Source organism: Microdochium trichocladiopsis, assembly GCF_020744255.1.
Source record: "Microdochium trichocladiopsis strain MPI-CAGE-CH-0230 chromosome Unknown B0I36scaffold_14, whole genome shotgun sequence".
In the NCBI taxonomy this organism is placed as follows: domain Eukaryota; kingdom Fungi; phylum Ascomycota; class Sordariomycetes; order Xylariales; family Microdochiaceae; genus Microdochium; species Microdochium trichocladiopsis.
Window position 1 is genome coordinate 1,094,538 of NW_025763557.1, and position 27,636 is coordinate 1,122,173.

Consider the following 27,636-nt stretch of genomic DNA (forward strand, 5'->3'; position numbering starts at 1 on the left):
CATGGTATGTAGAGGTCGATAGGGTTTTGGTTCCAGCCACAGCAGTCGCAAAGAGGACAACCCAAAACCAATAGTCAAGGCTGGAATCGCGAGCTCACAAGAGCGCTGGGTCCGTTGCCGTAGGATAGTCCCCAAGCCCATGCTTGCGCAACTATGTAGGACTCCGTAGGCTAATCCCTGCTTAAGAAAGGCGGGACACAATCCTGGATCCTCTTTTCCCATTCAGTTCCCCATTGCTCCCGAAGCCACAGGCGAATTTTAAGCTGGCGCCGGGTTGTTGTCCTGTTGCGCACAGTAAAGAGTTACCCCGGCAAGTGGCCTTGTCGAGGTGCAAGGGTTTGAGGCGCGAATTAGCGAGCAATCTATGATGTCAACCAGCTGTCTTCAGCTTTTGGCTAACTCGAGACGGGTTGAGCTACAGAGGCCGTGACGGGACAAGAGAGATTGGAACATTATGAGGACTGCTATGAAAACGCAACCCCAAGCAATAATGCAGACCAGGAGAAGATGTGCCTTCAAAGGGCACGACTGCAAGCTCTGCCGAGGCCTCCGCTCTGGCTGGCGTGACGACGGGTGCTGGGGACTGACGGCTCGGAAGCAATAGCCGGCCTGGCGGGGGCCGATCTGCACGCTCGCACGCTTCGAGAAGGGCGAGGCGCATCGCGTGGAAGGAAGACACAAGACGCAGCTGCGATGCAGGCGAGCGAGCCGTCATCAGCATGAATGAGAAAGAGAGCGCTCTGGAGGATGGTCCGTCTGTTTTGAGGAAAGGCGCGCGGGAGCAGAAAGGGAGGCCTGCATGGCCCCTGTTGAAGCGGTGGCCAGTGCCCTGCCATGCCCTGCCTGCCTGCCACTTTGACCAGCGACGCCTTGATGCCAGGCTTGGCGCTACGTCATATGCACGCTCGAGCCAACACCCGCCGTGACATCCCCACAAGGCCGTCACCACTTTACATCACGTTCGTCTCTGCGCCTCCCGCGACTGCCTGCCCGCCTGCATTCCCGCCCGTCACGAGGTTTCGCCCGCCACTGTCGCTTCGTTTCTTCGCGTTTCCGGCGGTCAGGCCCGTCCTTTCTTCAGCCCAGAGGTCTCCGGCCAGGCCTCGAAACCACTGTCGTCACCGTCCACCCAAACGCCACCGTCGACTCCTGCCTCGACACGGTTGTACCCGCTCCAAACGACCAGTTGAGCGCCCAGCACACGACCACCCACCGCGGAGAACAGCATACACACTTCTTTCATGCCGAGTCACGCAGAGACCGATCACTGCCCTCACATCACAAGTCCCCAACGCTGCTGCTGCATGGGGGCGCGCTTTTGCTAAGGGATGACCGCCCCTACTCAGCCCGACGACTCCAGGTCTCGACCACCAATCCAACATGGCCCAGAGGTCCTTGACAGACACGAGTATGAAGGGAATCCGGATGCCAGATATGTGGCGGCCAGAGATCCGGCTCGCGTCAGTATAGATGAGAAACGGGAAAGCCCCTTGGCTGGGGACGCCTTGCCACGATCACCAAATCCTCTCAAGCGCCTGAGTGCCCGCCTCAGCAGTAATCTGGTCAGTCTATGCGGCGGTGGTAGTTCGGAAAGGACTGGCACCGCTAGACCCAAGTTGAGTGCCGTCAAGCACGCCTCGTCACTCAAGCAATCACCCGAGCACGGGTCCAAGAAAAAGAACAGGGAGGTGAGCATTTCCCAAAGCTCGCCAGACATTATAGGCAACCCGGTGGTAGCCTATAAGGAAGGCCTTACTCGATATCTGTCCCAGCATGAACAGGGCTGGAAGGGCTCGCCTGAGGCCCACGTCACGACAGCACGTGCGCCTGGCGTCTCACCCGTTATCGAGTCGTCGCATATAACTGCGACGCCTGCGGATGACTTACTGACAACATCGACCCAGTCAAACACAACTGTCAGAGGCGGCATAACGCCTGGTCTCGTGGCTCGAACGCCATCGTACCCGTTTCCCAGGATGAACCCGCCCGGGCTCAAACTTGGCCATGGACCCATGATGGCCAGCCCACAATCGCAAACTCCCCTCCTCCATTCCACTGGAGGTCAGTTTGCCAGCCACTTCTTGCTGCAGGAGCAGCTGCGATCGGATCCTTCCACCCCTGCTTCTGCCATGACCTTCCAGCCCACTGGTCATCCTGAGCCACAGCCAAATTTCGACTACCCGTCCCCAAACCTGTATGACCTATCGTTACTGCTCGCGGCCGAGCCTGGTCTCGATGCTTGGTGGAATACTGTGGTCCAGATCATGACGGAACACTTCAAAGCGGAGCGTGTGACATTGTCAATACCTGCAGACAACACCGATCTAGAGAATGTGCCATGGGGCCAAAAAGCCACATTCAACGCGAGTGAGGAAGATGAGCTCAGCATGGGCTACATGGGTCGATCTAGCTTCGCACCACAGAGCACCGAGGAGGAGCCAGCTTCGACCCCGGATCTTCCGCTGAAGAATGATCGCCCAGTGCGGCCGGGCATGTTCAGTCGACATTCTTTTACGTCGTATGAGAAGCAGAAAGGTGCCCAGGATACGCATACAAACTCAGCAGCATCGCCTGCCCCCCAACGCCCGGGGTCCATACTTCGTAGCAAGAGCTTCTACCCCACGACGAATGCCCCACGTCCAGCTTCGCCTCATCCAGCCCTCAACAAGCGCGCTCTGGAGAAACATGACGCCGAAGAAGAGAATCAACCTATGCCTTCATGGGAAGCTCCATTGTTCATGGGCCGAGACATGAGAGGCCGTGTACTTCCTATGCTCCAGGCCCTTGATCTGGAGGCAGATCCTTTGATAGATCATAACGGCATTGCAAGAGTGATTGAGCGAGGTAAAGTGATTGCGCTAACGCGAAGCTACCCGTACTTGAACCCCTTCGAGGATGAAAAGAAGAAGGGCCCACGCACCAGCTGGTCGAACGGCTCGTCGGAGTCGAAGAAGGGCTTGAGGAAGCAAACAACGTCAGATTCAAGCACTCAGCTTTCATCACTCCTCGACAGCGTCACAGCCTCGCAGACCACGGCCAAAGGCAGAAAGCTACCCCAGGAAAGAAGCAAAATTGCAGACATTCTCGCTTCCATCGACAGTGGTGCCCCGCGTCCCCCAACGCCGAAGTACGAAGAATTTGAACAAACACCACCATCCCCGTGGTCACAATCTCCTGCACCATCGCCTGCCGTGCGATCCGATCCTTCAGAAAACCCTGTCTTCACAGATGCTGTCATTGATGAGGATTCATTCAATCCTGGCGCGAGTCCACACGATTATACGGCGATCCAAACTCCCGAGGCGATTGGCGTAGACAATTCTTGGACTGTGTTACATGTCCCATTGCACCATATCCTACTCTCCAAGCCTACGAAAGCATTCAAACTCAACTCTGCCGCCCTGGGTCAAAGAAACGCATCGCGACCTGGTGGCGCCAAAGCGCAATCCCCGACGTCCGCCGAGGACACCCAGGATCAGCCCCGTCCACCTGGGCTATTCTTTCTATTCTGAGCCCTGTTATACCGTATCCATCCAACCTCAGGCATTCCTTGCAGCATCTCGCACCCCATTTGGCGACATCGTATTCGCTCTGCAGCCATTACACTATGCTTGAAACCGAAGTGCTTGGGTTGGATCGGAAACGACCTACGACATCCGGCTTTGGCGGTGTGGATCTGGACGGCAGGCCATTACAGAATCCTGCCTCGCTACGCAATTTCAGCTATGACGCAATGTCCTCCCAGTACCACTCGCAGCTATCGGCCACAGGCAGTATCACTAGCCCCAGTGATTACTCGGCTAGGTCCAGGAGTATTGCGGGCTCACCTGCCGCTATCACGCCAAACTGGGAGTCAAAATCTTCCGGCTTTGCAGCAGAACGTCGGACTGCTGGAGTCAGCCCCGGGATGGTGCCCGGCGACAGCTACTTTAATACTCGCCCGCGTCATGCCGGCCCTAGCGATGACACCGCGCAAGAAGATATTGCGTCTCGTGGCAGCCGTCTGGCGAAGGAGACCTCCACCATTGAACATACCCATCGGAGGTCTGGAAGCCTAAGACAGATCCCTCATACCCCGGCAGTTAATGAGCCTGGCCTCGTAGTCGCTAATAGAGGTGATGGAGATGAAAAGTCTTCTACCCGGCCGTCATCGAAAAGTTCCGCAGAACCCAATAGCACGCACAGCGAATCGGACCATGCTCCGGATTCTGACGACAAGCTCTTGCGACCTTCTAGTCACACTACTGTCGGCACACCGGGACAGAAACACACGTTGATGCACTCGTACGGGGCAGACTTTGCTGCCACCTTCCAGTCTCTGCCCCCTAGTGCTTCTCTGCTATCTAAGCCGACTACGTCCCACCCGCGCATTCAAACAGGGCCCACGGCGCAGTTCAGTATGCTGCCGCCCTCAGATCGGCTCAAAAGCATCATGCTGGATAGCCTGCCAGTCCATGTCTTTGTAGCACTCCCAGTAGCAGGAGAAATAGTTTGGGTCAACAGCAGGTATCTTTTCTACCGAGGCCAGACAATCGGTGATCTTGTGGCCGACCCATGGGCAAGTCTTCACCCTGAAGACAGGGATGACTACATACTGGCCTGGAGCGACTCACTCCGGTCAGGTAGCTCGTTTGAGCGGACAATTCGACTCCGACGTTTCACTGGCGATTACCGATGGCACCAGGCAAGGGCGGTTCCTTTGAGAGACAAGCGCGGCGTACTGGTCCAGTTCATCGGTTCCTACATGGACATTCACGACCAGCATGTTGCAGAGCTCAAAAGTGTGCGTCAAGTTGAAGTCGAGGCCTCGGAAGCGAAGCATCGTTTGCTAGCCAACCTTATCCCTCAGATCATTTTCACCGCGACTGAACAGGAAGGCATCACCTTTGCAAATAACCAGTGGCTCTCATATACTGGACAGACCTCAGAGGCCACCCTTGGACTTGGTTTCATGGACTTCGTGCATCCAGACGACCTCGCCAAGTGCCGCCTACCAAGCATTCGCAATCAGATGTCGTTCTTCCAAACAGATGTATCAAGCCCAGGCTCGAGCCAGACCGCGGGAAAGAGCTCACAATCGGCAGATGAAGATCCCTCAAATCTTTCGCGCAGCAGCACCAGCGACAATACCCTCACACCTGAATTTCAGTCTGGCGATCTTGCCGATCTTGTCAGAAAGGGAATCATCAAAGTAGCGACGGATAGTGATGGTCGCGTGTCATACACAACGGAAGTCCGCCTACGCTCCAAGCCCGGCGACTACAGGTGGCACCTAGTGCGATGCGTGGAGATTGACAATATTGACTTTGGGAACGGCGCCAGCTCATACTTTGGATCAGCAACTGATATCAACGACCACAAACTACTCGAAGCCAAGCTTAAGGAGGCCATGGAGTCTAAAGCGCGTTTCCTCAGCAACATGTCTCACGAGATTCGCACGCCACTGATTGGTATTTCCGGCATGGTGAGCTTTCTCCAGGAGACTACGCTGAATGAAGAGCAGCGGGACTACACAAACACCATACAAACGAGCGCCAAGAGTCTTCTCATGATCATCAACGACATTCTAGACCTCTCCAAGGTCGACGCAGGCATGATGAAGCTCAAGTTTGAGTGGTTTCACACTCGCTCTCTCATTGAGGACGTCAACGAGTTGGTGTCCGCCATGGCGATTGCGAAACGGCTTGAGCTCAATTACATTGTGGAAGAGAATGTCCCATCATGGGTGAAGGGAGACAAGGTCCGCATTCGGCAGGTCCTCCTCAATGTCATCGGAAACGCGATCAAATTCACGTCGGAGGGAGAAGTTTTCAGTCGATGTAGGGTGTGCGTCGATGACTCTGCGACCTCGGACGAAGATAGCATCATGCTTGAATTCTCGATAATTGACACAGGACGAGGCTTTACCAAAGAGGAGGCCGACCTCATTTTCAAGCCCTTCAGTCAGATTGATGGGAGCAGCACGCGCCAGCACGGCGGGAGTGGTTTAGGTCTGGTTATCTCTCGACAACTTGTTGAGCTGCACGGTGGCCAGATGAATGGCACAGCTGTTCCGGGGCAAGGCTCGACTTTTACCTTCACCGCTCGGTTCGGCCTGCCAAGTGCAGAAGACCATCCTAACACAATTGGGACTCCTCCAATGCTACCAACCGTCGCAACACCGGCTGCTGATAAGCATGCTCAAGCACTAAGACCCTTTTTACTCCAGCAGACACTGAATGGTTTCAACACTGCCAGTCCTGGATCCGACGTTGGAACGATCTCGCCAGCTCTCAACTCGTCGGCAAGTTCCGACCCTTCAGTGCGGTCATCCGCACGCACGGCACGCTCCAGTGTGTCATCGGTCCATGTAGGACTAGCACACTTTAGCGAAGCTGCAAAGGCGAGTGGGCAGGATTTGTCTCAGATGCGCTTGCAGTTGCCCTTTGAGAAGCCGCGGATTCCAGGTACGCCGATACAAGACGACTCGGAGATACCACCACACTTCAGGCCACCTATGTATTCGATTCTCGTGATTTGCGCTCAGAAGCATTCACGCGAAGCCACAACCAAGCATATAGAGATGACGCTGCCGAAGGACGTGCCGCACCAGATCACGGCTGTGGAAACAAGCGCGGATGCGGAGAAGCTGATTGGCGGGCACGAATCAGTGACCTTCACTCATGTCGTCCTCAATCTCAGTTCCGCTGAAGAAGTCATTGGCGTTGTCGACCGGATTATTGAAAGCTCAGGTGGTCGCACCTCCGTTCTCGTCCTCTCAGACTCTGTTCAAAGACAGTCAGTTCTCAAGCTGGCGTCTGATCCAGCACACCAGCAACTCCTGGACGAGAAGCGTATCACGTTTGTCTACAAGCCTGTCAAGCCATCACGTTTCGCGGTCATCTTTGATCCTGGGAATGAACGCGATCTAAGCGTGGACCTCAACAGGTCAAGCGCAGCACAGATGGTGGAGAGCCAGAAGCAAAATTACAATGATGTCGAAAAGAGGATCGGCAACAAGGGCTATAGAGTAATGCTCGTCGAGGACAATCCCGTCAATCAGAAGGTCCTGGTGCGCTACCTCAAGAAAGTTGGAATTGACGCCGAAATTGCTGCGGATGGTGTCGAGTGCACGGAGAAGGTGTTTTCGCATGGCTCGGGATACTACTCTTTAATCTTGGTAAGTCCCCAAACATTCTTCTCCATAAGAAGCGCGTCAGAACACGATACTGACAGTGGTATGTAGTGTGATTTACACATGCCTCGGAAGGACGGTTACCAAGCATGCCGCGAAATCCGAGCTTGGGAAGCAAAGGAGGGCCACTCGAAGCTTCCGATCATTGCACTCTCCGCAAACGTCATGTCCGATGTGCAAGAGAAATGTATCGCAGCCGGGTTCAGTGACTACGTCACGAAGCCGGTCGACTTCGTCGACTTGAGCACTGCCATGTCGAAGTTTATATGAGCTTCTGCCTTTGGTATGATGGGATTGGTGGCATCGCAAGTAGCATGGGAAAGGGCAGCGGCGCGGTCATGGTGGAGCACTTGATCACGGGAGTTGGCTTTGCATTATTTCGGCGTATTGGAGTCATTGGTGCACATGATTAGCAGGTCACCTGTTTCGCATTTTCTTTTTCACAGCCAGGCACGGCGTCATGATCATTTTCCATGGTGGATCATCATCTACCTTACATTTTTCGCTGTACAAACATTCTGGCTTTCAGTTACTGGAGGCTCAACAATAGGCATGGGTGTCGGTCGTCGCAGCATGACACTACGGGAAACGGCATACTTAGACAGTTTTGGTGGTGTGAAAGAGTTCCCAGCGGGGTTTGACATCCTTGAAGGACCGCTTATCAAGCACCTAGTGTCTGATGAACAGCACACTGGGTTCTCTTTCGACATTGGCATAGAGACAAGAGGGGACATCATGAATGGTATTAAGGGGATAGGTATATATAGGTAGGTATGCGAGCGTGTCACAATGGAGAGAGGCGTCGACCACAACATTTTGCTAGAGTGACATGGCTACCAAACGGGCAAGGCGGGGATTTTGTGATCTATGATGTCCCTCTAGCGTAGCTTCACAGGAGGGTGAGGCGAAAAGTCACAGAATTGCGTAAATGGTCGTGGGATGCGTTCATTCGTCTGGGGGGAAAGAACGAAAAGCTAGCCATAGCTAGCTCGACACAGTCATGCTCTTGCTTCGTGTTGACCTCGGAAGATATTTTCTTTGGCAAGAAAAGAGCTACTACTATGTTATGGCCACACAAGTAGCTCTTTGATGACAGCAGCAGAACTTTGGAAACTAAAGAACCCATAAAACAATGAAGAAAGGCAGGTAAACGGGATATGACGCCGGCGGGTGCAAGACATGACATGAACCATGATATCGCAGCAGGTCTAGTGTGATCTAGCTGACGAGAGTAAAAGAGACACAAAAAAATAGAGATGATGGCAGGGCAGGAGAATGTAGAGATCCACCTTGCAAGTGAACCTTTGGGGAAAAGCACGAAGCTAGGATAATCCAAACTGGCCCGGCCTAGACACGACGTAGGCGGGGATGGCGCTGCCGTGCGTGGCCTGTAAGTCCCAGACGTACTCGACCTTATTCTGGCGGCGCGCCTCCCCAGTGAGCCCGTCTTCGAAGCTCTGCGGGTTGTCCCAGTCAGCCTCATCAGCCATGTCAACCTCTAGCTGCTGGACGACTAGTCCTCGAATGTGCCGGCCGAGTTCGATAGCGACGTGGCGGTAGTCAGCCACACCTAGCTTGACCCCAATATGCTCTGTTGTCGCTGCTGCTAGCTTAGTACTAAGCTCCGTCGTTGTCCAGATTCCTTTGCGGCTGTCCTTCCAGAGCCATGCATCGAGTGGCTTAGATAGCCCCTGGGCCTTAGTCTTCGTAAGTAGTAGTCTCTCGAACGGCAGCAGCCATAGAATGTCGGCGACCATCAGTCGTCCAACCGTGTCTGGCAAGAAACGGGCAACCTTTCGGCCGATCCCGCGGATAGCCTTGCCCTTATCGCGGTCCGTTACCAGCATCACCTGGCCGTCGAATACAAAGACATTCCGGAGCATGTCCTGCGTGTCGCAGTGCCGGATCGTTATAATCTCCGGCCCTCTCCCTGGCTGGCCTCCCCGCGTGTGCGTGCTGACAAGTAAGGCCTGGCGGAAGGACTGGAGCTGGCCGAGCCACTGCTGGACCTGTGCCGCACGAAAGGTTCCTGCCTCGTCATCCCAGAGCTGCGTAGCACATGGACCGATTAGCTTGCGGAAGCCGGGCTCGAGCCAGCTGTTCTTCTCGTGCGTGGCGAACGAAGCTCCAGGTCCCTCGAAGCTGAGACTGTCCATGATTCGTCGGAGCACGACGACCTGGCTTAGCGGAATCCACTCCCGAAACATAAGCTGGTCGGCAAGCTCCTCCGTATCTGTGACGAGACTAGCTGCCATTACCCGGAAGTCGTCAAGCGGGATACGCTGGCCAAGATATCGTAGTGCCTCCCTATTGTCCTCCCACATGAGTCGTGGCGTGCCGCCCTCCTTCTTACGGAAGCCTTTTCCGTACGTCATCATCCGGATCATCGCGCTAAATGGTGAGAAAGAGCCGTCGGCGAGCCACTCGCGATGCTGTGCCCGGAAGTGCTCGATAGCTCCCAGGCAAAGATCCTCATCGTCGCCCTCGGCTGCGAAGATATGCTCTAGTAGTAGAAGGCGGGCACACCAGACGAGCCCCGCGATTTGCCCAGTATATTCCGCCGCCGGCCGCCAGGCATAACTCTTCCGGGTACCACTAATTCCTAGTACGGCCGTGAAGTGTAGGAGCGGGTTGTTGAATAACTGGATAGCAATCTTCTGCTGGAGCGACCTGACGCAGAAAGCCATTACGACCTGGTCTATTGGGTCCGTAATCTGGTCGTCTTCTTCGTCCACCTCGGCCCCTAGAATAGCTGGCTCTTTAGACCTAACACAAGTTGACGAGGCTGGAGAGGTGCTGGCGTCCTGGTCGCTGTCGAAGCTAGTATCAAGTCGCTGGATAATATCCTCTAGTGCAGCCCACTGGGAATCGTCGAACCGGATCCGGAACTTCTCCGTCGCTACCTCTCGACCGAGTCGCCCTACCCGGACGCAGTAGTAAAGGTAGCGCTTCCAGTAGGCCTGGTATCGATCCTTCGTATCCTGGCCCTTCTCCGTCTTGAAAGGGGCAGCTGCTGGGCGGCTAGCATCTGTGCTAGCGAGGTATCGGAGTACTTCGTTCGGTACTCGACTTGTTCGCTCTAGGCCTTTCGTGATCTGCCTGTCGAAGCTAGCCCCGAGTCGGATCAGACGCTGTTGCTCGGCAAGCTCTGCCTCAGACCGTAGCTTAGCACGTTCCGTAGTAGTAAGGGCATTCCGGCCTGCTCGGAAGTGCTCGCTCATGTCGCTGCCGGCTAGGTGCCTTGCCCAGCCCATCTCGCGGACCCAGGTCGACTCGAAGGTAGGTCCCTGCCGGCTATCAACCGTCCGCCGTGTCTCCTCTAGCTCGGCCGCTAGGCTTTCTTCGTATCTTGCGAGGCGTTCGTCTAATATGTACTGCGAGGAAGCAGAAGTAGGGCCGGATACGCCGGGACTGGCCGTTCTGGCAGGTCCTTGCTCGACTGCCCAGTACCGCGCATGGCTCCCCAGCGATAGAGTCTGGAGCCGTACCTCGCTCCAGCCGCCGTTACTACCACGGCCGCCCGTCGCCTGGGCGTGTCCCGCTCGCGAGCGGTGGACCTTGATTAGCTTCGGGCTCGTCGTTAGGAAACGGCAGTCCGAGCAGCTGAAGCCGTCTACGACCGGTAGCTGCTCTATATGTGGCGATCCGTCGGCTGGCAGTGGCACAGTATACGGGTTCGCGATTGGCTCCGCGGCGTGGCTGTAGTCGACAATCTGGCCGAGTGCCTCGCCCTTGAGACGGTGCGTCCGCCAGAAGTGTAGTCGTATGCCGTCGTCCGGCCGGATCGCGACCCTGCACGAGACGCAGAGGAGGACGCGATGCTCTTGGCTACTACCGGCGTCAGCCGCAGGCCAGCTCAGCAGTCCGACCTGCCCCCCGGTGCGACCAGCGTCAGCCTCGAAGTGTATCGCCATCGCCAGATAGTCCTTTGATCACAACTGGACTGTCAGATTGAAGGGTTAGATAGTGTATGTATGAGGTGTATTTTCTATTCTACGCGTAATAACTAGCAATTCTGACGGCTTCTCGCCGTACAGGTTGCGAGACCGTCCAGGCCGCGGTATATATCATGGGTCATTTAATGAGAGGGGAGGAGACACGGCACAGCGCAGGGTTGGCTGAGGGTTAAGGTTGGGGTTCAGACACGACTAGGGGTCCAGCCGCGCCCCGGACCCCCTTGTGGTAATGACCGTCATGGTAATGACCGTCACTCGACCCGACAGGGGTTTACCCAACCCACCCTTGACTATGGGCTTACCCCAACTTGCCCCTGGTAGTGACGGTCACTACCGGCCTGAATGATGGACAGATACTCGTGCCATAGACGGCTGATCTCTCGGTAGTTAGCGATCATCTCTGGCTGTAGCTGACCCGGGTAAGTCTAGACCCCCCATTGCGACCAGTGCGCATCGCGACCAGGGGTCGCGTCGCGACGCGGTTGAGCACCCCACCATACATTTTCCCATATAAACCTGCTCAACCGCGTCGCACCGCGACCCGACCACCTGCATTGTGACCGTCAAAAAGGAAGCTATCGTCATGGTCGCAAAAGACTACCAATTGCGCGCCCTGCGCGCACTGGATGAAGTTGAGGCTGGCGTACCTGTCGCGACGGCTGCTAGACGACACGATGTCGACAGATCCTACCTACGTCGTCGCCTTGACGCGTGCCCAACCTTCAAGCAAAGGTACCAAGTCCGACAAACCCTCTCCGTGACCCAGGAGGATTATCTGGTCTCTTGGGCCCTCGACCAAGCAGCAATGGGCTATGCAGCTCCATTGAAGCAATTCAAGCACTTCTCGATGCGCCTGCTGGCTCTCGACAACCCCTCCGCACACCTCGGCAAGCACTGGTACCGACGCTTCATCCGCCGCAACCCGACCTTGAAGACCTCGAGATCACGACTTATTGAATACAAACGATACGACGGTGCCTCCAAGGCCAATATCGACATCTTCTTCGACCGCCTGACGTTATTGAAGGGCAAACGAGTACGGCCCGAGAACATATGGAACGTTGACGAGTGTGGCTTCGCGGAGGGCCTAGGTCACAATGGCTTCGTGGTCAGTGATGCCTTGCGCGACTTTACCTTGAAAAAGGACGGCGCCAGGAGCACCTGGATCACGATAATTGAGGCCATTTCTGCTGGCGGTGGCTTCATCCCTCCCCTTGTTATTTTTAAGGGCCAATCCGTGCAGCAGCAGTGGTTTCCCGACGTCGAACTTGACAGGTGGAAGCATTGGTGTTTTGACACATCACCAAACGGGTGGACCAGCAATGATATTGCTCTGAAATGGCTCAAGGAGGTATTTATTCCCAACACCAAGCCTACGGATTCTAGAGAGTGGCGATGCCTTCTTCTCGACGGCCACAAGTCGCACGCAACAGAGGAATTTATGACGGAGTGCTTCATCAATAAAATCTGGCTGATTTACCTCCCGGCTCATACCTCACATGTTCTTCAGCCACTCGATGTGGGCGTGTTCTCGGCGGTGAAGGACCACTATCGTCAAGCGGTCGCGGAGGTTGCATATAACACTATGAACGAGTCCCCAGGCAAGCGGGAGTTCCTTGAAGCATACCAAATTGCGCGCAAAAGAAAGCTCAATAAGGAGAACATCTTAGGAGGCTTCAAAGGCACAGGGGTGTGGCCTCACAATCGGTTGAAGGCGCTGGGTTCCCGCTTCGTGATGCGGGACTATGAGGAGGTACGGGAGGCCCAGCAGAATCCCCAAAATCGGGCCCAAACGACGGTTTTAGAGCCAGATTTTTTGACGCCCTTGTGCGCAATTGACGTCAAAACACCAAAAACATCTCGCGATGTCTATAAAATGCATAGGGAGTTGGTAAAGTGTGGTGTACCTTTAGGGGCGGCGACCTGCAGGAAGCTCTTCAACAAGGTCGGGAAGGCAATCGACACTTCGAACATCGCGCGCACCACCGCAGAACACCAAAAAGACCGTCTCCAAGCTGCATTAGATGCTTCAAAGCCTGCTAAACGCCGCAGAGTCGATCCGGATCCCAATAAACAGTTTGTTCAGGTCGTAAACGTGGAGCGCGCAAAGAGGCAATTGCAGCTCGAGATGGGGGCGGACTTCAGCACGGATGACGACACCGACAGCAGCGACGACGAGGTAGAGATCATTGAAGACGACATTGACGAGGAGAGCTGCATTGAGGTGCGGATCAATTGATTTGAAGCCTTTTTAACGAATGCTTGTTCAGTTATTGCAGAGTGACCATGTGGTCGGTGATGCCCTCATGCGCAGGTTGGGGGGTGGTCGCCATGCGCACTGGTCGCAATGGGGGGTCTAGACTTACAAGAATTGCTGATGAGCATGTAGATAAGAACTCTTCAAGGTTTCGTTGGTAAGTCCCCATATGCTGCTCACTGGAGACCGTGGAAATGTGGTCGGCACGAGACGGAAGTGTATGGAACGTTGTGGAACACTGTTGGCTCTACCCGTCGTCGCTCCGACGATGTGTCATGAAGGAGCCTAAGGGCAGCACACTGCCTGCATGCCTTTTGCCACATCAACTCGATTTGCCATCATGGACGGCATTAGCTACAGTACCTGTCTGTCAGAATAGGACCTCCAATGTCGAGTCAGGTGGTCGACCCCATGCGCTGGCAATTATGGAACATCAGTGGCCTGATCGTGACACCAAGGTTGAACCATGCGGGGTTTGTGGATACGCCGAGTGTCCACTTCAACTCCGCACTGCAATATGGCTGGGTAAGCGGAAGGGAGCACTGTCTCGGCTTCTTCCGGGGGACAGGGGGCTGATCGGCACATGAACTCAACGTATCCGACCAGGTGCGACTGCAAGATCACTATTCTGACCGACCTTCCACCATGGGGTTCTCACCCACTCAACGGGTAAGGATTCTGCCAACGGACGCATCCATCTGTCCATCAAGAGCCAAAGTATCTGCAGCGGTGTTATTCCTGCGCCTTCGTCAATTTTGCACCATCAATATGGCATGTTTCTGGGGGTGCTCGTTCACACCCTCTCCATCGGCCGGGCAACGGGTGGCAGCAACTAAATCAAGCCTCCAACGACAGGAAAATAGAACGGCCCCGGTGGTCTTCTTCACCATCCACAGACTCATCTTTGGCCTCTTCTCCGGCAGAGGTCTGCCCAAATCCTCCCCTCGCAGCCCTTCGCCGATTTCCGGAGTTCTTGGTAGCAGCGGCAAATATGCCGGCAACATCATCGGCGGACTGATGCAGGGACTGGGCATGGCCCTCGCCGGAGCCTGTGCCAGCACCGTCCTCGTGCAGGCCGGCTTGGGCACTTACCCGGGCCTCTACACCATCTCTGGCGCTGCGGCTGGCGGCTTCCTCTTTGTTCCCATCAGCAGCTGGATCCAAAAGAGAAATGCTGCTATGAAAACTGAGGAAATGGGTTTCGACCAGAAAGGAAAGGCTGCGGATCCCCCAAAGCTGACAGTCTATGAACAAATCGGCATCAGCCGCTCGACATGCATACTGGCCACGGAAGCTGCGCAGGTAGTCATGATCAGAGGCTTGGCCCTGCACAAGAATGGGAGCTACACTGCTCATAGAAGATTGCAGATGAGATTGCAGACATGGCTTGACGATTGTTCGACCTGCTCTGGTCTCTGGTCATGTTCAAACTTCATCTTAGTCTACGTCGAGTCCAAGAAATATTAACCGGCCCCTGGTCCGATGGTACTACCCTGCGACTCCCAGAATAGTTTTTGTAGAAATCAAGTCAAGACTAGACAGGATCAACCCCTCGTTACATTTCTAATGCCTTGTTACATTTCTAATGCCTTGAGGAACGAAAGGCTCTTTCTTCCGTGTCTTGCTCCCCATAGAAAATCTGAGCTCGGGCCACTAAACGATCCGTGCGTTGCCGTCTTCACCACAGCTCTCGCCTCCAACTTCACCATAATTCCTGCGCCACTTCAAGCCACAACGAAAAGCCACACCCTCATGTCTTATTGGGGGTTATTAGGGTGTGTGATTGGGCGCCAACCCAACTTGGTTAGGCCAGGGTCCAAAGCATCTCAGGTAGACCTAGCAGTTCTCACAATAGCCGCCGCCCATTATCAGCGTAAGAGTTTCCGTCTGTCTTCAAATTCTCTCATATCAGTTTTAAGCACGTGAACTAATCATGGTGCAAGGAGCTGTACGCCTTGGCAAGCCTCGGCTTCCGGAGAATAAATTCCCCATGCCAGCGCTCCGACGCTAGCCGGATCTAATTGTTCCGTTGATTTGAAGGTACTGATGGGCGTGGCGACGTAGCATGAATCACCCTTCCATAGCAGCCACAGGGCTGCTAATAACTTCCTAATGTTAGACTGTAGATTAGGGAATCGGATACTGTCATTTTATAGTTATTGAGAATCTTGAGAGCTTGGTATTGGAGCTCCAGTAGTGTGTCTCATAAAACCGCCGAAAGGGGACGCTCTTTAGGACTTGAGGAAGATACCTGTATCAGCCAAAGGTACGCACAGCTGGGCTTCTTATGACTCCTCTAAGGGATAACACTGCCAGAATTTGTCTGGGAGACCCTAGGTCTGCTGCGCCTTTATCAATGGCGAAGATTAGACCTAGGGCCAACCGTATTCCGACACGTGGATGACGGTGCTGCTGAATGGCACTCCGTGCAGTAGGCTGTGTTAAAATCGGGTACAGCACCCGTTGAAAAACGACTCCTCATCTACTATATTTGCCCTAACGTAGTCCACAAGCGAGTGGTGCACACAAGCGAGTCCGCCGTCAATACAGACCAGCTCTATCTCCCATTTCAAGTTGGCGAATTTCCCTTCAGAAACGCACAATCCCCCAATGTATGAGTCCTACGAACAATCACCGTATGATAGTCGATAGGCCGCTTCGTGTCCTTTGCCCGTTGTCCATCATACCTACCCAGCCGAGCCAGCTCAGCCCCCAGGCCACAGACGCGAAAGCGCCTCTCCAGAGCAACGGTCTAGGATGAGGCTTCAATAAGTCGTTTGCTACCAGCTTGGCATATTCTGTTGGGCTCATGGGGGTGTAATCGCTGGACGTCCCGTTCAATTCAATAGAATTTGCTAAGGAGCTGTAGTAGCTTCCTGCCGGGACGAATGCGGCCTGTCGCTTGAGCGGTGTGTCCACTCCCCCAGATATGATTGTGGTGACACGCACTCCTAGTGGCGCGAATTCTAGCCGCATCGTATGCCCTATCGCCGTAAGGGCGGCTTTGCTGGCTGAGTAGATGCCTTGCCAGGGTGGGCACAGCCCGGCAGATATGCTGCTCACATTTGCCACGAGCCCAGTGCCAGCCGCGTTGATGAGCAAAGGGAGGAACGCCTGCGTCACGGCCAGCACCCCGAAGACGTTGGCCTCAAAGACTTGACGCGCATCCTCCAGGTTCGTGTCGGCGAGAGGCATGAGGCTGTACACGGCCGCATTGTTGATGAGGATATGGAGGATTCCTCCCGTTAATTTTGAAATAGTCGCCGCGGCCGTGTCTCGAGATATCTGACCGGTGACGTCCAGCGGCAGGGTTTCGATTCCCAGGGCCTCCAGCGAAGCTAATCCCAAGACATTGCGAGCCGTGGCGAAGACCCGATGGCCGCGAGAATGAAATTCTTTCGCCAAGGCCGCGCCAGCGCCACCTTCACTGCAACCAGTAATGAGCACGATCATTGTAGTCATTGGCGCGAGGTGGAAGGAGATTGCGGGTAAACCGTCAGCAACACAGCCAATGGGTTAGGTGAGCTGCAATATAATAAAAGATCAGCCGAAGATTCTGGTGCAAGTTCCAGTGTAGAAGATATTCTTTCATTTCTTTTATACACAGGCTTATTAAAAGGTAATCTACGTGGAGTTTGAATATTATTGCCGGTAGTTGCCCAGCCAAGAGTCGGGTACACGAATCGGGGGTTACTCGGGCCCGAGTGGGTCAAGCCTCGGGGCTTGGTGCACTTATCAGGCGTTACAAAGCCCGCACAGGGGCACAAGTGGCGCAGTCATGGACCCCAAGTTTCCATACAGGTGGCGTCACGAGTCGTCTTTGTAGTTTCCCGCTCCATGTCTTGCTTCGTCGATGCGAGCTCAGGATGCCCCAGCCACAGCTCAAGGCGGGTTAGTCTTCCTTCAGGTCTATCTGCCAAGAACTCAGTTCCGAGAGCAGAAAGGAAATTTGGGGAGGTCGGCTTTGACGGCAGACTCTGTTGCGAGTCGTGCAATTCCTTATCGCATAAGTTAACTTAAGTTAACGTTATATAAAGCAGAGAGTAAAGCACGGTCGTCGCTACAACCCGGAGTCGAACCGAGGACTCCGCTTATAAGGAGACGGCGTATAAGGAGGCAAAAGAGAGAGAGCAAGCCCCGAGCTTCACGCCGCGGCAGCAGAATGAAACTGAAAGCATGCAAGTGACCCGGCCCGGGGTTGAACCGGGGATTCTGCCAGGCAATTGCCAGCAGCGTCGTACCGCTTGACCACCGGGTCTTTTTGTTCAGGGAGACTGGCTGCTTATTTGGACATATAGGGTCACGAAGTGGCAGGCTGGCGGAGGTGGCGGACTGGCAGAGTGGCAGAGTAGCAGAGTGGCAGAGTGGCAGAGTGGCAGAGTGGCAGAGTGGCAGAGTGGCAGAGTGGCAGAGTGGCAGAGTGGCAGAGTGGCAGAGTGGCAGAGTGGCAGAGTGGCAGAGTGGCAGAGTGGCAGAGTGGCAGAGTGGCAGAGTGGCAGAGTGGCGGACTGGCAGAGTGGCAGAGTAGCAGAGTGGCAGAGTGGCAGAGTGGCAGAGTGGCAGAGTGGCAGAGTGGCGGAGTGGCGGAGTGGCGGAGTGGCAGGTGTACGGTAGAATCACAGGTGAAGGTTGCCACAGCGCTTCACTGCTGATCTGGGGTACGTGTATAGCAGAGTGGCCGACTGGCGGAGTGGGCAGAAATCGAAGGATGATTGTACCAGCCGTGGAATTAATGCCAGAATTGAGGGAATACATAGGAAGAAGCAAGAGGCTTCGAGACAGGACTATCAAGGCTGCGGCGAAGCCACATGCAACTTAGCGGACATGGTATAAGCTGTAAGTTACAGGTTTCTTATGTCATCATGAACCAAGGACCGCGATAAGGATAAGGACCGGGTACGGTACCACTGGTCATGCATCCCATGCATGGCCATCAGGACTACCAAGACCGACGGTCACCAACAGTCAGGACTGACCATCACTGACCAGCGATGGTGCACACGATGAAGGACAAAGGATATATAGACGCGATGGATTTCCTAGACAGACAGTCCTTACCTTTGTACTTCAGCGATCAATCTAAGTATCAGTTTCACCACACACTTGAACTAGTCACTCAATTGCCGAGACTGGTATCTCTTCCAAGAGACACGACAACCCATCGAGAGAGAACGACAGCAGGAGTCAGTGAGGATTGCGAAGGCTTTACCTATCTTCCAGAACAGCAACCCCAGCGCCCTGCCCTACGGTTGACCCCGGAGGCAGGATCGTGACAAGAAGGCTATTACGGCCTGGTCTATTAGATCCTCGATGTGATTATCTCCTCCGTCTATCTTGTACCCTAGAGTCTCCGGCTCCTCGGACCCGCTGTATATGGACGAGACTACGGAGATATCGTCGCCCCTTCTCCTATTAGAGGTATTATCTAATCTCTGGATAATGTCCGCGAGTGTAGACCACTGGGCGTTGTTAAACCGGATCCGGAGCTTCTCTGTAGCCTCTTTCCGGCCTAGCCGTCCTGCCCGGACGTAGTAGCAGAGATATCGCTTCTAATAGACTAGGTACCGGTCCTTTATGGCCTGCTCCTTCTCCGCCTTAAAGGGGCCTGCGGCCGGGCGGCTAGTATCCGAGCTAGCTAGGTAGCGGAGTACCTCGTTCGGCACTTGCGCTGTCCGCTCGAGAGCCTTCGCAACAAGCCGCTCGAAGCTCGCCCCGAGCCGGAGGAGGCGGTCCTGCTCGATAATTTCTGCCTCGCCCCGTAATTTAGCGCGCGCTGTAGCAGATAGGGCGCTTAAGCTCGTCCGGAAGTGCACGCCTATATTGCTACCGGCTAGGTGCCTTACCTAGCCTATCTCACGGACCTACGTAGACTCGAAGGTAGGTCCCTGCCGGCTATCGACCGTCCGCCGTGTCTCCTCTAGCTCGGCCGCTAGACTTTCTTCGCATCTTACTAGGCGTTCGTCTAAAATATGCTGCGAGGAAGTAGAAGTAGGGCCGGATACGCCGGGACTGGCCGTTCTAGTAGGTCCTTGCTCGACTACCTAGTACCGCGCATAGCTCCCCGGCGATAGAGTCTGGAGCCGTACCTCGCTCTAGCCGCTGTTACTACCACGGCCGCCCGTCGCCTAGGCGTGTCCCGCTCGCGAGCGGTGGACCTTAATTAGCTTCGGGCTCGTCGTTAGGAAGCGGCAGTCCGAGCAGCTAAAGCCGTCTACGACCGGTAGCTGCTCTATATGTAGCGATCCGTCGGCTGGTAGTGGCATAGTGTACGGGTTCGCGATTAGCTCGGCGGCGTAGCTGTAGTCGATAATCTGGCGTAGTGCCTCGCCCTTAAGACGGTGCGTCCGCTAGAAGTGTAACCGTATACCGTCGTCCGGCCGGATCCCGACCCTATACGAGACGTAGAGGAGGACACGGTGCTCCTAGCTACTACTAGCGTTAGCTGCAGGCTAGCTTAGCAGTCCGACCTGACCCCCGGTGCGACCGGCGTCGGCTTCGTAGCGTATTGTTATCGCTAGATAGCGGTAATATGCTTACGGTAGGTGGCTGTTCACACAAATCGAGCGTTAAATTAAAGAGGAAGATAGTGTAAATAGGTATATCTCTGTTTCTACATGTAAGACTAGTAACTACGACGGCTTTCGCCTTACAGTATGCGCGCCCGTCCAGGCCGCGGTATGAATAAAGGGGGGAGACACGGCATAGGGTTAGCTGGGGTGAAGGTTAGGTTCAGACAGGGAAAGGGGTCCAGCCGTTTCTCAGACCCTGTGGTAATGACCGTCACGGTAATGACTGTCACTCGCACCGACCGGGGGGTTAACCCTGACCTGCTTCACTATGGGACCACCCCTGCTTACCCCAGGTAATGACTGTCACTACCGCCCTGAATGATGGACAGGGACCATCTTGGATCAATATTCATTGAAAGAAATAACACTCGCTTCAATACCAACCTCAGTTCTCTCAAGGCATCATCCTCAATTATGTGATTTTTCCAAGAGATCAGTGACGTCACAATGGTCCTAAACGATCATAATGCAATGGTAGACTCCTTTGCCCACGCCTCCCCAGGCTTACTTCATCCATGAGTTCTTACACACCTGCAATCCCCGTTAATTATGATTGACCTTGAATGTTTTGCTAACCCTGTTTGGTCCTGAACCTCATGGCTGGACACCTCAAAAGTCCGAGGGTGCTGTGTCATTCTTATTGGCGCGTGCGTTATGTCGAACTTTTCCCATCTATCAGTGGGATGTCTCTCCCAGTACCTATCGCCTCGCACGTTTCCGCAGAGTCCATCAACATCTCGTGTCGCCGATCTGTGGATTTGTCGTCATTCACAGCAGCCATGCCATCCCCAGATAATTTGCTGTGCCGCATTCGTCGCGAAGCTTGGCCGAGGAGAAGGCTTTCTTCCCGAAACGGGTCATCCTACCAGGGCTTGAGGAGACAGAGCCCGCCGACCCTGGCAACATGTCAGGGATTGTCCGAGCGGCTCTGCTCCCTAGCGCTTGAAAACCCTATTAGGCAAGGTGTTTGCTCGTCTCCTGGGTCCTCAACCTCGTCAACGTGGCTGACGTACAAGGCCCAGTGGGTCTGAAGTGACGCCCCTGAAAACGAAGGATTTCGCCAAGATGAAGTTGCCGCAGTGGCTCGACGATGATGCACACTTTCTATTTCTGGCATCAGCCCTAGAGACTGTCCACGAACAAGTCATCAGCTTTCTCGATGAATACAAGGTAGCTTGAAGCTTCATAGTAACCACAAATGATTGAAGAGGCATCAAAGTTCATTCGCCAATGACCGAACAATACACACCAAGACATTGTTCACCAAGCTCCAATTGGCCTTGCACATAGATACACAAAATGATCGCCACCTACGCCACACTCCTCACAATCACTGTGGCTCTTGTGGGCGCCAGCCCCATGGCCCTTACTCAGGGTGAAATCGCTCAAGACAAGCGCCAAATGTACAAGTTTTGCGACGACGACGCGTGGAAAGTAGAGCACGGCACGATCCTCAGCGGCACGTGCCGCGCCGACGACGGTCTTATCCGGCCAGAGAGCATTGATCTCAACCAGTGTCTGGGTAATGCGAACGGCAAACTCGTTCATCTTCCCGGGTAAGTTCTATCCTCGCTGTTTATTCGGTTGCCCGCCGGCTTTTGCTCCATCTTTGACTGTTTGCCTCGCGCCCATTTCACAATCCACTGACGACTGACCTTTATATTTGTCTCGCAGCGGCGGTTACGCCAACTCGTGCGACACCAGCCCAGGAGCTCACCATTTCTCGAGCGGAACGACAGTGTGCACGTATTGTACGGCCGGCGACGGCAGCTCTAGTGAGACTTGCATCGCTATTGGTCGGTTCCCTGTTTTTTCTGCAATCATCGTGTCCAAGCTTGTGGACGGTGCTGACAGTAAGTAATGTACAGACGACTTCGCAAGCGTGAACGACGGCCGGCTTACTTGCCGCGGCTAAGATCATCATGGCCAACATCTCCATTGAGACCTGATTTGTTGCTTTGCACGAGATGTATGGAACGTTCGCCCGCCGCCCGAACATACGCGCGTGAGGAGGGCAAATTGAACGCCGCGCGCATCAACATCAAAACGATCAATGCATACACCAATGCCATGACATTCGATTGGCCTAGATGTATATCCAGTCTCAAAGATATTTCTTACTATGGTATTAGAGTTGAGCGGTTGTCCTGATGCCGGTTTAGCATTAGTATTGCCGTTTTCCATTCTAGTCGAGAACGTGCCGTTGTCCCTGCAGGTAGACGCTCAAGCAAGCCCGCGATAATTAGTCGCTCGTTTACTAGCACCGTCTCTGGTATTATCGAGCGTCATTGGAACCATGGCCGGCAGATAATATTAAACAGAACGGCATTGTTGTGCAACCACGTCCTTATATCTTTCCGAATGTCCTCCGTGGTTCTAACAATGCCGTCTTCCAGCAGATATGTGGTCCATTACGCACAATAATAAGCCGTTGTCAAGATATTACTCTCTGAGCAGACATATACCCACCATGTCGCCATTAACTGCACGCAGCACTATACTGATGTGTTTGATAATACATAAAGGAAATCTCAAACTTATAATCTACAGACCGCGGTTATCTGGGACTGATCGCACTGTTGGGGGAGGTGCTCTTCCTTTTCCTTATCAGAATTCTTTTCGCCATCTCGGGCTCTCCCGAATTCTATGGCCGTACACGGCAAAGACCCATACCGCGATGCAAAGCGCAGGAAGAATGGCGCAGGAAAGGATTTGAGCAGTGATTCGAGCGGTGCAGGATGGCCACAGCCACAAATGTTGCACCCCCTCGCGGCCAAGATTCATCAGGGTCAAAATGGTCAGAATGTCTAAGTCTGGGCTCATACAAACTCCAACTTAGGATAGCTTAGGAGTACTACTACTACTACTACTACTACTACTACTTCCGTCACTACTGATATTGGACTGGACGGATTTAGCCCATCCGGACAGATACCAGTAGTTGACACCTGCTTGACCGAGAATCCGACAGTAATGTTCCAGCAGTCTCATTGCTCTTTGATCCCGTGAACCCATGAGTGTCATGAATTCCTCGGAGATTGCAATTGGCCATGTTGATACTAGCCTCAGCTCTGGAGCCGTGGCGTCGGAGATGGCGCGACCAATCCACTCAATCAGACAAGCTGCGGCTTCTTGGCAACATATGGCTTCAGCCGAGTAGGAGGTGGCGCCGTTGTTGCCACCGCGAAGGTGTAGTAGATCACTCGCGCTGACGTCGACAATGATTGAAGTCAGAAGGGGGTTCACTGAATAGTGCTGCTCTATGCGCAACAAGCAACCAATTGAACTCTTCTCGACGTCGCTTTCATAAGCGCTCAGGATGCTCTTGAGGCCGCGGAGAAGGCGGAAGACATCCAGCAGGTTGTCCAAGTCTGGTGGCTCGCTACTGCCGCCGGTGCCTGTTGACTCGGGAGACATGTGCTGCTGCTCTTGTTCAAGTCGCCTGGGTTGTTGAGAAAAAGTCGCGAATCCATTGATCAACGACAAGGAAGCAGCCACAAACATGACATCACAGGTCGAACTGTCGAGCTGGGGGATGGCGCTTCTGAGCCCGGCAATCGCCTTGTTCTGGTGTTGGATGGCGAGAAGTTGATAGTGGCGTCTTCGGGATGTCGACGAGCCAGGATCCAGGTGCAACATGTGGAAGGCGGAGATGGCCAGGAGCTGATGCATCAGGAACTCATGCTTGAATGCCAGCTTCGGGACCTCAACTTGCCAGATCTCCGGGTGGTCAGCGGCTCGGGGCAGCGACTGCCACGTGACAGCGCTGTAGTGATGCATCAGCTCCAGGTCTGTCGTCCATTGCTGCGGAGTCTGGAGGGGTGCCGTCTGATCGTCATTCATCAGGGGAGTGAAGTATGGAAACGGGTCTCGTGTGGCAGACGGGCCGCCGTACCCAATTTGCTGCTGATCTGACAGGTTGGCAGATTGCGACAATCCGTACTGCTGCTGGCTTTGTAATTCTCGAGAGGAGTCATCTGATTCAAGTTGGAGCACTGAGTCTTGTGCTGGCATGACACTGCGAAGCTGGAAGAGCCTCGCCGATTCGCGCCGGGCTGAGCGATCATTCACAATGCTTCCTGCGTGTTCTGCGTCTCTGGGCCTGTCTCGCCGCTCGACCACGGGACGATCTAGAAGTGTGCATCTGATGCCGTGTCTCGTACACGCGCTGCATGGAACTTTCTCGTCGCACTGGAATCATCGCATCTAGTGTCAGTCTCTCATTTCCCGCGGTGCCATGGTCGATACCTTGGTCAGTAGCTTGTAGCGATTGTTTACCTTGACTCGACGTTGTTTACATTTCTCACAGCCATTTCGCGACTTGATAGCGCCTAGGCGCGGCATTTTCGATGAGTGTGAACGGGAGAAGCGGCCTTGAACTGTACGTGTTGTGCCAGCACTTGTGTGGAGTAATGTAGATTGCATCAGGGTCGCGCAGGACGAAGCCACATACAGGGGCCACAGTGGATCCGTGCGCCGAGTCGGGGATCATAGGCCTTTACTCCGCGCTCCGTATCGGACTCGTATTCTCCATCTCCTCCAGTGCCAAAGCTAATCTAAACCTGAGACACAAACTTAGCGTAACCCCCCCCCTTTCACACCAGCAGCCTCTGTTTGTGCCCGGCTCCTGCAGTATTCAGTATGGCTCAAAAAAACATGAGGTCATCCTGGATCTTCCTGGCCAACAACTTCTTCATGTCCGGAATGGACTAAAGGGGAATTCAGTGTCAGCACCCCGAGATGGTCTCCAACTCTCGGACGTCATGTAACAACACGTACCATGTGCGCAAACTCAATGTTTGGGAATCGCTCCGTGCAGCCATCCGGCATTTTGAAATCATATCGCAAGACCGCATTGACCAGAATCATCTTGATCTCATTGGCGGCGAAGAATCTGCCCGGGCACGTGTGACGACCAAAGCCAAACGTCAGGCTGTTCTGGCTGACGCTGACGAACTGGTTGAGCGCAGCGCCCTCGACGGATCCGCTGTCCTTGGCGGTCTCCCGCAGCTTGTAGAATCGCAGAGGGTCAAACTTGTCGGGGTTCGGGAAGATTTCGGGATCAGAGTTGACCGACACCGCGGGAACTTCGATGGTAACGCCAGCGGGTATAACCTGGCCATTGGAGAGGCTGAAGGTCTGCAATACTTTGCGTTGAAACGAGGCTATAATAATTTTTTGGTGTCAGTAATTCTGTCCCATTCTCTCGTCTCCGCTTCAATCATTCTGTTGGCAAAGGGAAGCTTACCCATCGTTGCCGGGTGTAGTCGAAGTGTTTCTTTCAAGAAACTGTCCATCTTCTTCATTGACTGCAACGCGGCGCTGGTGAAGACGCCCTCGTTCTCCGCCAATGCCTTCTTGGCCTCTTCGCGAAGCTCGTCAATGAAATCTGGCAGCGCCACCAGGTCGTACAAGCTGGGGGGATCAATTAGATTGAGTCTGTCATGATGATACAAGAGTCATTGCTCAACGCAGACTTATGCGAAAACGGGGAAACATACGCATTCGTGGCAGTCAGTGTCGTCGTGTGAATAGCTGCAAAGCTCAAACCGAGCTGCACTTTTGCAATGTTTTGGCTGCACTCGTCCGTAAACTTGGACTGTGCGTCCAGAATCCACTCGAGCATATCATCGGGCTTGTCATAGTCTGGGCTCTTGGCAGCCTCTTGTCTAGCCTTGATGATGGGCAGCAGGAACTCGCTGGCTTTCTTCTCTCTCTGCGCGAGTTTCTTGACTTGGGCAAGCCTGCTCGCCGCAAATGGCCTCTGCCATGGCCGTAACATCTGCACGGCACGTTGCGCCGCCATGACATCCATGGTGTAGTTGATGGCTGTGTCAATGTACTGCGGCGTGCGGCAGAGCTCTGGGCCGATGAACAGGCGACCCGATACCATGGTCACGGTCCGAACGAGGAACTCGTGAACATCGACTTCTGCCCAATCTCGTGACGAAGGCAATTCAATGGCAAGGACTTCGTTGATCTCTTGTGCGAGTAGTGAATTCAAACGGGCTGTGCGCAACGGGTTGTTTGTTAGGTCGAGGAGCCAAACAAAAGCAATGTGCTCAGAAGAGTGTGGTCTTCACTGACTTAATGCTGGTGTCAAGCTCGTCTTGATCGTGTGCGGAACAATCGGAACTGTCGTTTCAATCTTGAGGTATTTGGTTTCCATCGTCTGCTCGAACGGTGGTGCATCAGCGCTGCCCAGGGACTGGTGAGATCATTAAGAATGAAATCGATTTCGATGGACTAACCTCATCTACCGCAGCCGCCATGCTCACAATGCTGTCGGACAATTTCTTCAGTTCTGGGAGGAACTTTGGTGACACTACCACGATATCCGCCTCTGAAATGCAAAGTCAGCGCACCCTCCTTCTCTCCTCGGACTGGCGGATAGCGAACGTACGGCGGGACGTAGTGATTCTGAAAACACTATCTTGAAACTGTAAATGTACCGTGCTCATTGTCAGTACACTCACTGCCTTCTTGCTCGTAGCGGTGCCCACTGCCCAGAGAGCGTGCATACGCGTACCTTCTTGTATCCTTGGTTATATAATTTCCTGGAGCCTGCGAGGTACGCCTGCCGCCTCTTCTCGGTGTTGCCTAGCTCTGCAGCCACGATTGGTATGCAGTAGAGCCGCCACTGGTCTATCAATTTTGGCCCTACCAAAGCGCAGGCAAGTACACTGATTGACGTTGCGACCAAGAGCCATCTTTCAGCCAAGGCCGATGGGAGAGTGGACGACAGCATCCTTGAGGTGATGCTGCTGTTGATGTGGATAGATGGTTGTAGGTAGAAGTGACAAGAGTGTTTGGAATAGTGCGCAATGGTCGAATCCAACAAGTGGTCGTTGATGCAGACGGACGTCTGCAGGTTTTATGGCAAGTAGATATTTTGGTCCACTGTCACGTTACCCTCCCATCACCGTATCGCCGTCTACTCCCCGCATATTGCTGCTTACGAGCAGAACGAGCTGGTGTGCGTCATTGGCTGAAGCAGCTCGCGTTCGCATCTGAATTCACAGAGCACTGCAGTGTACCTAATCATGGGATGTCGTCCCTGAAACGCCAAGGGTCGATCTCATATTGCGGAGTAACTCGTATTCATTTGTGATTGGCTCGGTTTCGCTTTATAACACGCCCCCTGCCAAGCTTGAACACTCCCTTGTCTGTGGAAAATGGAACACTAAGTTGGGCAACGACCATGATTAGGGCGTCTCCAACTTGCCACACCAACTTACGCGTCAAAGCACCTCCACGGTCGATGACTAATTCGATTCGCGAGTAATCCCAACATGGAGGTCGCTCTTGACACTTCGACGTGTGATCATGGGCCATGCATTCGTCGTGCACAAGCCACAGTTCGGGAATTGGACAGTTGCTGCCAGCTAGAGTAATTGAGATACAATGTACTGACCTCTGTCAGGACGACGAGGTTGGTCAATCGCAATCGTAGGCATGGCATCAAGTTCGCATTCCCTTTGCCATAGAAGTATATCTGTATTTTCACGATGTTGGTGAGTCTCGTTCAAGCATCACGACAATGACCGCCAGAGGCGCACAAATTATCACAAACATATAGTGTGTGGATAAGGAGACGATTTATTGAATGATTGACCAGTTCTTTGTTATTCAGAAGGGGTCTTTTACCTCGACCCATGTTGTTCTTGAAGCTGCCCATGG

General features: G+C 54.0%; 9 protein-coding genes and 1 non-coding gene across 10 annotated transcripts; 4 read left to right on the forward strand and 6 right to left on the reverse strand.

Annotated features, from left to right (window-relative positions):
- Positions 1-1,328: 1,328 nt before the first annotated feature.
- B0I36DRAFT_436700 (uncharacterized protein) lies at positions 1,329-7,444 on the forward strand (the record flags this gene model as incomplete). The annotated part of the gene is made up of 3 exons (XM_046162843.1): positions 1,329-3,454; positions 3,598-7,159; positions 7,226-7,444. The coding sequence occupies 3 exons, from the start codon at positions 1,329-1,331 to the stop codon at positions 7,442-7,444; spliced, it is 5,907 nt and encodes a 1,968-aa protein (XP_046004997.1).
- Positions 7,445-8,491: 1,047 nt separating this feature from the next.
- B0I36DRAFT_340247 (uncharacterized protein) lies at positions 8,492-9,062 on the reverse strand. Its single transcript, XM_046155933.1, has one exon. The coding sequence runs from the start codon at positions 9,055-9,057 to the stop codon at positions 8,497-8,499; it is 561 nt and encodes a 186-aa protein (XP_046004998.1). The 5' UTR covers positions 9,058-9,062; the 3' UTR covers positions 8,492-8,496.
- Positions 9,063-9,453: 391 nt separating this feature from the next.
- Positions 9,454-10,672, reverse strand: B0I36DRAFT_278906 (uncharacterized protein; the record flags this gene model as incomplete). The annotated part of the gene is made up of 1 exon (XM_046151447.1): positions 9,454-10,672. A coding segment is annotated over exon 1 (975 nt), but the record flags the coding sequence as incomplete, so codon positions are not given.
- Positions 10,673-13,774: 3,102 nt separating this feature from the next.
- On the forward strand, positions 13,775-14,854 carry B0I36DRAFT_356101 (uncharacterized protein; the record flags this gene model as incomplete). The annotated part of the gene is made up of 3 exons (XM_046157532.1): positions 13,775-13,912; positions 13,994-14,056; positions 14,243-14,854. 3 exons carry the CDS (start codon positions 13,775-13,777, stop codon positions 14,852-14,854), a joined length of 813 nt encoding a protein of 270 aa, XP_046005000.1.
- Positions 14,855-15,824: 970 nt separating this feature from the next.
- On the reverse strand, positions 15,825-16,971 carry B0I36DRAFT_340258 (short-chain dehydrogenase/reductase). The gene has a single exon (XM_046155934.1). The coding sequence runs from the start codon at positions 16,847-16,849 to the stop codon at positions 16,019-16,021; it is 831 nt and encodes a 276-aa protein (XP_046005001.1). The 5' UTR covers positions 16,850-16,971; the 3' UTR covers positions 15,825-16,018.
- Positions 16,972-17,570: 599 nt separating this feature from the next.
- Positions 17,571-17,645, reverse strand: B0I36DRAFT_t209. Its single transcript has one exon. It is a non-coding gene; the product is annotated as a tRNA-Cys (tRNA).
- A 155-nt stretch (positions 17,646-17,800) lies between these two features.
- On the forward strand, positions 17,801-18,001 carry B0I36DRAFT_256531 (uncharacterized protein; the record flags this gene model as incomplete). Its single annotated transcript, XM_046150950.1, has 1 exon — positions 17,801-18,001. A coding segment is annotated over one exon (201 nt), but the record flags the coding sequence as incomplete, so codon positions are not given.
- A 3,254-nt stretch (positions 18,002-21,255) lies between these two features.
- B0I36DRAFT_369851 (uncharacterized protein) lies at positions 21,256-21,871 on the forward strand (the record flags this gene model as incomplete). The annotated part of the gene is made up of 3 exons (XM_046159835.1): positions 21,256-21,512; positions 21,631-21,752; positions 21,825-21,871. 3 exons carry the CDS (start codon positions 21,256-21,258, stop codon positions 21,869-21,871), a joined length of 426 nt encoding a protein of 141 aa, XP_046005003.1.
- Positions 21,872-22,791: 920 nt separating this feature from the next.
- Positions 22,792-24,301, reverse strand: B0I36DRAFT_389643 (uncharacterized protein; the record flags this gene model as incomplete). The annotated part of the gene is made up of 2 exons (XM_046161344.1): positions 22,792-24,147; positions 24,235-24,301. Coding segments are annotated over 2 exons (1,423 nt in total), but the record flags the coding sequence as incomplete, so codon positions are not given.
- A 113-nt stretch (positions 24,302-24,414) lies between these two features.
- Positions 24,415-26,704, reverse strand: B0I36DRAFT_426012 (cytochrome P450; the record flags this gene model as incomplete). The annotated part of the gene is made up of 8 exons (XM_046162370.1): positions 24,415-24,665; positions 24,736-25,121; positions 25,205-25,371; positions 25,458-25,965; positions 26,044-26,128; positions 26,208-26,299; positions 26,360-26,396; positions 26,486-26,704. 8 exons carry the CDS (start codon positions 26,702-26,704, stop codon positions 24,603-24,605), a joined length of 1,557 nt encoding a protein of 518 aa, XP_046005005.1. The 3' UTR covers positions 24,415-24,602.
- Positions 26,705-27,636: the final 932 nt, after the last annotated feature.

Coding starts and splice junctions, on each gene's coding strand:
- B0I36DRAFT_340247 (XM_046155933.1), bottom strand. CDS start 9,057: ATGCTCCGGAATGTCTTTGTATTCGACGGCCAGGTGATGCTGGTAACG.
- B0I36DRAFT_340258 (XM_046155934.1), bottom strand. CDS start 16,849: ATGACTACAATGATCGTGCTCATTACTGGTTGCAGTGAAGGTGGCGCT.